General features: G+C 36.1%; 2 protein-coding genes across 3 annotated transcripts in view; both read left to right on the forward strand.

The window, feature by feature from the left end:
* The window catches only part of LOC110440243 (DNA polymerase theta-like), a 56,471-nt gene extending 52,484 nt beyond the window's left edge, over positions 1-3,987 (forward strand). For both annotated transcript variants that reach the window (XM_021483194.1, XM_021483201.1), the window contains exons 27-29: positions 1,242-1,366; positions 2,334-2,475; positions 2,827-3,987. In XM_021483194.1, coding sequence (XP_021338869.1) covers positions 1,242-1,366; positions 2,334-2,475; positions 2,827-3,056 — 497 coding nt within the window. In that variant the 3' untranslated portion in view covers positions 3,057-3,987. The remainder of the gene's footprint in view (positions 1-1,241; positions 1,367-2,333; positions 2,476-2,826) is intronic.
* Positions 3,988-7,801: 3,814 nt separating this feature from the next.
* Positions 7,802-10,165, forward strand: part of LOC110440257 (ubiquitin carboxyl-terminal hydrolase 16-like) — a 29,564-nt gene continuing 27,200 nt past the window's right edge. The window contains exons 1-3 of the mRNA XM_021483224.1: positions 7,802-8,113; positions 9,443-9,559; positions 9,881-9,964. Coding sequence (XP_021338899.1) covers positions 7,973-8,113; positions 9,443-9,559; positions 9,881-9,964 — 342 coding nt within the window. The 5' untranslated portion in view covers positions 7,802-7,972. The remainder of the gene's footprint in view (positions 8,114-9,442; positions 9,560-9,880; positions 9,965-10,165) is intronic.

Genomic DNA, 10,165 nt, shown 5'->3' on the forward strand with positions numbered 1-10,165 from the left:
GTATCAGTTACAGGGAATGGAGATTGTTTTTGTGGGGGTGAGGACGTATCAGTTACAGGGAGTTGTAGGTGTGAGGATGTATCAGTTACAGGGAATTGTAGGTATGAGGACGTATTAATTACAGGGAATTGTAGGTATGAGGATGTATCACTTACAGGGAATTGTAGGTGTGAGGACGTATCAGTTACAGGTAATTGTAGGTGTGAGGACGTATCAGTTACAGGGAATTGTAGGTGTGAGGACGTATCAGTTACAGGGGATGGAGATTGTATTTGTAGGTGTGAGGATGTATCAGTTACAGAGAATTGTAGGTGTGAGGACATATTAATTACAGGGAATTGTAGGTGAGAGGACGTATCAGTTACAGGGAATGGTAGGTATGAGGACGTATCAGTTACAGAGAATGGAGATTGTTTTTGTAGGTGTAAGGACGTATCAGTTACAGGGAATTGAAGGTGTGAGGACGTATCAGTTACAGGGAATGGAGATTGTATGTGTAGGTATGAGGACGTATCAGTTACAGAGAATTGTAGGTGTGAGGATGTATCAGTTACAGGGAATGGAGATTGTATTTGTAAGTGTGGGGATGTATCAGTTACAGGGAATTGTAGGTGTGAGGATGTATCAGTTACAGGGAATGGAGATTGTATTTGTAGGTGTGGGGATGTATCAGTTACAGGGAATTGTAGGTGTGAGGATGTATCAGTTACAGGGAATGGAGATTGTATTTGTAGGTGTGGGGATGTATCAGTTACAGGGAATTGTAGGTGTGAGGATGTATCAGTTACAGGGAATTGTAGGTGTGAGGATGTATCAGTTACAGAGAATTGTAGGTATGAGGACGTATCAGTTACAGAGAATTGTAGGTGTGAGGACGTATCAGTTACAGGGAATTGTAGGGGTGAGGATGTATCAGTTACAGGGAATGGAGTTGACATATCAGTTACAGGGAATGGAGATTGTTTTTGTAGGTTTGGGGATGTATCAGTTGCAGGGAATTGTAGGTGTGAGGATGTATCAGGTACAGAGAATTGTAGGTATGAGGATGTATCAGTTACAGGGAATTGGAGGTGTGAGGATGTATCAGTTACGGAGAATTGTAGGTATGAGGACGTATCAGTTACAGAGACTTGTAGGTGTGAGGATGTATCAGTTACAGGGAATTGTAGGTGTGAGGATGTATCAGTTACAGGGAATGGAGATGACATATCAGTTACAGGGAATGGAGATTGTTTTTGTAGGTATGAGGACGTTCCTGAGGAAGTCAGTGGAGACCTGCAGAGAGAAGGGCTATGTAGAAACAATCCTGGGCAGACGTCGTTATCTCCCTTCCATCAGAGATACCAATCCACACGCCAGAGCTCACGTAAGTCGAAGCACCAACAGAAACACACAAAAGATAGATGTACGTTTTGTAATAAAGAAGTGTAATGCATCAACAAGTAGTCTATTTTTACTGGCTTATAATTTTTGGATAAAAGAAATGAATTGTTAAAAAAATGTGAAAAATAAATAAGTAACATATAATATAATATGAATATTAACTGAGAAAATGGGCACTTATTATTTCAGTTGCTGTCAAATCTTGCTTGTTGATTTTAGGTATGGTCAGTGTGTCTCACAGCAGAACTACACTAGGATGCTATAATGCTAGCAAATAACAGTTTATATCTATCCTCAGAATCGTAGGAGTAGGGATGTTCTGGAACTAACCAGTCTATAATTAGTTTCCGTACCATTCGAAACTCCTTGTGATCTTACAGAGTTATGGCCCTTTATTAACCTTGTACAGGGCATAGATAATATACTGTGTCAAATTTTGAATGTGTTCTCATCTTTAGATGGTGGAGTGTTGCAAACTAAAATTTTGTTCATTCTTATATATATAGTAATGGCCCAATATTTTGATGCCAGATATTGTCTAGAGATGAGGACTATGCTCACAATACATTTAATTGTTCTGTTTAAAAAGTTTTCCAAAACTTTATCTTTTTCAACTTTTAGAATTGAGCACAATCAATATCACATGTTTGAATTTTAGACCATCATCATAAGATGGCAGGCTAGTAAACTGTCCTTTGTCTGACGTCATAATTGAACAATTCTTATCACTATTTCTAACTATTTCTCAAGTGCTGGATGGATCTTTTTTCAGATTTCATATAAAGGTTCCCCTTAGTCCTTAATTTGTTGTACATGTTTATCTTAAGATTGATCTGCAGAACAAGATGCTGCCTCACGACCATCTTGAATTTTGACAGATCAGGTTTATTACACTAACTGCTGGACAGAAAATACATACTTGTATAACTGTCCTATAAATGTGTGTACAGGCAGAGAGGCAGGCAGTGAATACAACTGTCCAGGGATCTGCAGCTGACCTCGTCAAGAAGGCAATGAACCGTATTGATGTGAGGTTGTCCGATGTATTCCCAGAGTGCAGCTTGGCTCACCGACAGAAGCCCACAGTCCGAGGTAAAATGATGCTGTTTGAGCTACGAAAGTATTGTTACAGTATCTACATACAAATTTAAATCTGATTTGTAAAGTTACATTTAGTCAATGATAGCCAGGCTATCAAGTTTTGTTGTGCTCACAAGTATTTTGGTGTTATTTAGGGGACGTTGTCTCTGTATTTCAGAATTTGTCAATGCATCTTGACTACAGTTTAACTGCATTAAATTTTATTTTACTGGTGACATCGAGCAAAACCAGTGTATCAATATGGTTCTAGGGAAATATAGCCATTTAAAACCGACAGTACCACCAAAAGTGAGAAAACACCTACTAATGTTGACTACACCTTATCTATTAATATCATTATAGGTACCTATGGAAAGAACAGAGCAAATGGTGTTTATAAAGCGCCCTCTGGTGGTTACCTTGTGCTACAACTCCACGACGAACTCATTTACGAAGTTTCCTGTGCTGATGTTACAGAGGCAGCTAAGATCATTAAGCACGAAATGGAACATGCTATGACAATGTCGGTCCTCATGCCAGTCAAGGTCAAGGTCGGCCCAAGTTGGGGAAAACTTGAAGACATTGAGATATAATGAATTAATCCTTAAAAATGTATTGGGCTTTCATGTATATAAAATGTAGATAATGATTGATGACACATGTTAAACTACATTTGCCCCTGTTTATGTATAAGTACGAAGCAACTGTTCAAATCGATAGAGAGTGCATACGCCTGCGAAGTCATTGAAAACTCCACACACAAGATAGATTAATTTTGTTTGCTTTGCAATTTCCACGGATTATGATTTTGCAATCGAGACATGTAAAGGAACTAAATGTTTGCAGTGTTTTAGCACGGAGACAGGGCACTCGGCATATAAAGTGTTTTAGCACAGAGACAGGGTACTCGGCATATAAAGTGTTTTAGCACAGAGACAGGGTACTCGGCATATAAAGTGTTTTAGCACAGAGACATGGCACTCGGCATATAAAGGGTTTTAGCACAGAGACAGGGCACTCGGCATATAAAGAGTTTTAGCACAGAGACAGGGCACTCGGCATATAAAGCGTTTTAGCACAGAGACAGGGCACTCGGCATATAAAGTGTTTTAGCACAGAGACAGGGCACTCGGCATATAAAGTGTCAAACAGTCAAATGAATAGGCATATTGAGCAACAAGAAGTAAGTGATTTTATTAAACACATCAACAAAACTATTAGATGTGTGATTTAATCTATATTCAAAAAATATTGTATGACCCTTTAAGTGTATGAATCGTCACAACTACATGTGTGCTAATCCCTGACGACTTTATGGTTATGAAATTTGTTGTCGCATGTCATGTTATTTTGTGATCACCTTATTAACCTGCAAAATTGCAAAAATATTATCTCCGCGGAAATACTCTTCTACATTGTAAATTTTTACAGCATAAAATTGAAGCACAAAGACAAGTGGAATACAATGTAGAGGTTTGTTTTGTATTCTAGCTGTGATAGGATAAGGTCTGTCTATATTATATAGGTCTGTCTATATCATATAGGTCTGTCTATATTATATAGGTCTGTCTATATTATATAGGTATATATTATATAGGTCTGTCTATATTATATAGGTCTGTCTATATTATAGGTCTATATTATATAGGTCCTATATAATATAGACCTATATAATATAGACAGACCTTATCCTATCACAGCTAGAATACAAAACAAACCTCTACATTATATTATATAGGTCTATATTATATAGGTCTGTCTATATTATATATGTCTGTCTATATTATAGGTCTATATTATATATGTCTGTCTATATTATAGGTCTATATTATATAGGTCCTATATAATATAGACCTATATACTATAGACAGACCTTATCCTATCACAGCTAGAATACAAAACAAACCTCTACATTATATTATATAGGTCTATATTATATAGGTCTATATTATATAGGTCTGTATTATATAGGTATGTCTATATTATATAGGTCTGTCTATATCATATAGGTCTGTCTATATTATATAGTTCTGTCTATATTATATAGGTCTGTCTATATTAGATAGGTCTATATTATATAGGTCTGTATTATATAGGTCTGTCTATATTATATAGGTCTGTCTATATTATATAGGTCTATATTATATAGGTCTGTCTATATTATATAGGTCTATATTGTATAGGTCTGTATTATATAGGTCTGTCTATATTATATTTGGACACTGTTAATGGAGTTTATTAATTGTGTACAACAATGTAAAAGTAATGAGGGTTTTATTTATTTTTATTTAGAATGCAAATTAAACCAACATGTTTCTTTCTTATGGAAATTAATGTAAAATAAATCTGTGTGGTAGGTATTCAGTTTACAGAAAACCAGTTTACATCTGTTACAGAAAACCAGTTTACATCTGTTACAGATAACCAGTTTTCATCAGTTTACAGATAACCAGTTTACATCTGTTACAGATAACCAGTTTTCATCTATAAACAAAATTAAGTTGTTAAATGTATTTGTCAGTAACTGTGGTATTCTGCTGAGATATTTATGTATTGATATTTTTATATATAGATATATATATATGCATGTCGTTCTGTAATCAAACTCCCTGAAGCTTTGTTATTTAAAGATCGATTAAACTTGTTAAATTTACGCCAGACAACAATATCACTGTTCAATGAATTCCCTATTTTTGTTACTGTTATAATTGGAATTTGATTTTTAATGCTTGCTATTTTGTTGAATTAATTTATTAATTTTTATTTCCTTTTTCCATCCCACTTTATTGTGGATATATATATGCACCAGCTAAATGGTTGTTGAAATATATTATTATCATGTTTATTTAATCCTATCAAATATTTTTGCCTGTTTGATTATTATATCATCTTCCTTATAAAACAAAAGAAAACGAGTGATGAAATTTCAATTTGTGTTGACCTTAAAATGTAAGTTTTATGGTATACTGCAAAAAAAATTATAAGTTTAATGGTATACTACAGAAAAATTCTAAGTTTAATGGTATACTGCAGAAATATTGTAAGTTTAATGGTATACTGTAGAAAAATTGTAAGTTTAATGGTATACTGCAGAAATATTGTAAGTTTAATGGTATACTGCAGAAAAATTGTAAACTGTAGTAATTGTATGAGTGCCTTTCTTGAGATATCATGGATTTCTTATAATTTTCTGTGACGTTTTTATGGAAGACGATGTACATGTAACTAAATATTACACACATAAGTACTGTACAGGTACAGGTACAGTGAGGTTGACTTTGTGTAATAAAATAAAATGTCTATATTGTATCTCTCGTGTTCTCTGCACCCCTGGAATATATGGCGGTGAAATTGAAGGCTCTTTCTGTGCCACCTTGTGGTGGTACAATAGACTGGTGTGATCCTTTGATGTATTTCAAAATAATCTTGCGGCACCTTTACAGTAAAATTGACTGGCTTTGAAGGTAGGTGTAACCCCTCTGTATTCTTCAGAGGCTAGGTATCAGTGTAGCGGTTGGTCAGTGTGTTTTTTACCTGAAACCAATCAAATAGCTCACCACCCACCTTCGATTTTCGTAACCCCTTGTATTTTCTGAATGATATTAAACATGTATACATACTGTATTTCATGATTCCTAACCTCCCTTGTATCATCAGACCTATGTGAAATATTGTACTCAAAAGAATAAATAAATGTTATGAACTTGTAATGTTGTCTAGTGTTCCTTTAACTAAACATCACTAATTAGTGATATAATGAGTTTCATTGTCGGTGCAGACAGCTTAGCTGGTCCATCTAGTTTCCGGTCCGCATCCCAGTCTAACATTACACCGTGTTTGATTTGAATATATGTAATAGCCTCTTGTTTTGTAAACATTATACTCCTAGGAAAACCAACTCTGTAATGATCAATAATGATAGACATAACATATAGTCTCTGTATATGCATACAATGTAGTTGGACACCGGGAAAATCTTTTACGTCCGTGTAGGAACAAAGTCTATTGAGTTTGTATTTACGTTTTAAACATAGTCTTTGATTTAGGAGAAAGGACGTGTCCAAACGGTCATGTGATGTTAGGCTGAAATCTCTCGATCCAACGAGAGCTCCGGTCAATAGTTAGAACGGACATTCTATTAAAGATCTAAAAATAAGAGAGAGAGAAAAAACGAAAACTAAGGAAATGCTTATTAAACGTTGGTTTTCATAGTTGAAATAAGATAAGTAGGGGCCGTTGAGACATACAACAAAAATCACTACGCCTTCTAGTTTTGACTTTTATTTATATGACTATAGATATATTTGAGAAAATCTTAAAATATTTTTGGGTCAGATTAATTTTGGACAAAGAGAAAAGGGTGTTGCCCGGGCCAGTAGTGTTGCATCCACCACCGAGTCATTGGCAATATTTCTCATGTAATACAACAGAACATTAAACACATTACGCTATAATGACCAGTGCAACTGAATGACAGTAAAGGCATATACTGTATTTTTTCCACATAATGTACCTTTGACATTAAATTGACCGAGACCCAGTCACTTTCTTACATTTTTAGCTCACCTGGCCCGAAGGGCCAAGTGAGCTTATCCCATGGTGCAGCGTCCGGCGTCCGGCGTCCGTCAACCTTTTCCTTTAAAATGCTACTTGTCCTGAATGGCTCAGAGGATTTTGACCAAATTTGGTCAGGAGCATCATTGGCCAAAGGGTTCTCAGTTTTGTATAACCCCCCTGGGGGCAGAGGGGCGGGGCCAAATAGGGGGAAAATAGGTAAATCTTTAAAAATCTTCTCCTCAACCAATTGAAGGATTTTGACCAAATTTGTCCTAGAGCATCTTTGGACAAAGGAGACTCAAGTTTGTATAAACGGAGGGTGTGGGCCTTCTGGCGGCATAGGAGCGGGGCCCAATAGGGGAAATAGAGGATTTTTTTTCTCCTACTATACAAGTGAAGGGATTTAAACCAAATGCAGTCTGAAGCATGCTTAGGGAGAAAAGAATCAATTTTGTTTAAACTGAGGTGTGTGGATTCCCCTTCTTTGGGGCAGATTAGTGGGGCCCATTAGGGGAAATAGAGGAAAACATTAAAGATCCTTCTCCTTCTGTACCGTTGAAGGGATTTTAACCTAACCAAACTTGTTTTAGAGAATCTTTGGGCAAAGGGAATTGAATATTTATAAATGGAAGATGCAACTTTGTTACTTGTACTCCTTTGATAAACCTGAATGGTACTCAGCAGGTTTTAAATTGAAAAATAAAATACTAGGTGAGCTATTAAGGCCCCTGGGCCTCTTGTTTATAATTCTACTTTCACTTTCGTTTTCTGTGACACCGGGTTTTCCATTGTACCGGATATGTCTAAGTGGTACGTGGTTAAACCTAATACATAGGTAGTATTATTTATATGAGACTTAACAGAGTGACTTTGCGAAGCTGTTTCCTATACAAATCCTATCGGCCTACAGCTGCCTCTCGAGCTGTCCTACGCCATAGCGATTGTGCCATTGATGACGTTTCCGTTGACGCGGTGGCTACTGACAGTACTTAATTTGTGTAAACGCAAAGGAGAAAGATGGAAAAGAAACTGTTTGAAATCCTTGTGCTTTGCGTATCCCCTTATTGGCGTGGGTTTTGCACTTCTCAGAAAGGTGAGGTGAACTTTTAAAATAGGATTCAGGTTAAAGAAAGTCAACCACTTAAGAAAAACACATACCTGAACAAACGGAAGTGTGTGACATTATCGCAGTTCTTATGATAACATTCAAATTGATGTATTACTTACAATTAACCTTACCTAAATTCTGTACACCACCAATCTTACTTTTTAATTATCCCCGTTAAGCCATTAAATTTGTATTATCTCCCCTTGACTGAACTTGAACAATATCGTCTTTTTCAACTCTATACAATATTCACCGTTCTGACGATTTGTATATATTTTAAAATGGGGATTTTGAGTGTTATTTATGGGAAGAGAAAAGGAAATTGGACATAATTATGAGTTGCAGTTTCGTTATATGCACGTAAAAGTGATAAACGAAAGTAACGAAGCGTGCTTAGAAAGATTGGGTATCTTATTTGATAGAGGGTCGTAAGTTGGGTTAGGGGCTGTTTTTGTTGTTAACAGGGATATAGCCTCAGAGGGATATTATTGAAGATGGGGAGGGAATATGTGTGTCTAGTTTATACTTTCCTCGGTGTATATTTCACTAGGTATTTTATAGCATGTTAAATAGTAGACCGCCCTATGGTCTGTATCAGAAGAGCAGACCTAGTTTTACTTAAGTAGATCTATTTATTCCTGTATACCGTATCTAGCGTACAATATAGGTGTGTAATGCATTGTCGGTTTACCCCTATATCCGCCTCCATTAAACAAACCCGTTCCAACGGGACAAGAACACCTCATACTGGCGGATCAAATTGGACTTTAATTTCCTTTTATAGCCGAACCTTTGCTAGGTTTTTAAAATAAATAATTTTACGTCCGCTTCATTACCGATTAGTTCGGTTATCGAGCAGACGGACTTCACTCCAAGCAGCTGTATCTATAGCCAGCTGGTTGTACCCGGACGGACAGGCGTGTCCATGCATGCGTGTTGTGATAACCTATTACTAGAACACTATACAACGTTAAAATATAATGTGAATCAACAGGTTACTGAAAAGCACTACACTAGAATTTAATAGCCAAAACTGAATGATAATAAAGAATATACACGTGTGCGTATATATATATAATTTTGTCGCTCGGAGCCAATGCAATATATTGCAAAATTCTACTTTCACTTTCGTTTTCTGTTGACACTGGTTTTTCCATATTATATGTTATATTATTATATGTCCATATTATATGAAATCAACAGGGTGACTGTTGAGAAGTTGTGTAAATCATGTCAGCCGATATATTTTGTATACAGCCTTTCGATCATTTGTCACCCGGTACAGAGTTGGTACCTTTCCTGATCTCGTTGCAGTTGGAATTGGTGCTGCTGCCTTTGAATAAATACATAGGAGGACGATGTAACAGACAAAATCTGATATCATTCTGCTGCTGTTTTGGCCTCCCTATTGGGTGTAAACTTCTACAAAAGGTAATGGAAACTTTTTTTAGTAGTATCAAAAATAAATGCATGTACGAGCGCAGGTGTTGTGTGTCGTATGTTAAGTAACAGCAAACGACGATAAAGATTTAATATATATAACATGTATATTTTCACTTCATCTTATAGCCTAAAATCAGGTATACAAAGCGTATCATCTTTTATATTATATATAGAACCTACGACAAACTGTTCTACATTATCGCGTAATTTACAGCGTGTGCGGTTTGTGACTTTCGTTTTACCTATATATAGCATAACGATTATTTCGATGTGAATTTGGTTTCATTGTGTTTTACGTCCTATAAACAGCTATGGTCATTGAAGGACGTACTAGGCGGAGGAAAGCAAGAGAAAAAACACCGACCTACTGACAGGACCTGGCGATTGCCTAACGTAGGTTGACATCAACTACATATGATATTGTAACATCTTATATCTGTAGGGGTAACATCTACTACATTTAACATCTTATATCTGTAGGGGTAACATCTACTACATGTAACATCTTATATCTGTAGGGTAACATCTACTACATGTAACATCTTATATCTGTAGGGGTAACATCTACTACATGTAACATCTTATATCTGTAGG

Source organism: Mizuhopecten yessoensis, unplaced genomic scaffold, assembly GCF_002113885.1.
Source record: "Mizuhopecten yessoensis strain PY_sf001 unplaced genomic scaffold, ASM211388v2 scaffold1749, whole genome shotgun sequence".
In the NCBI taxonomy this organism is placed as follows: Eukaryota; Metazoa; Mollusca; class Bivalvia; order Pectinida; family Pectinidae; genus Mizuhopecten; species Mizuhopecten yessoensis.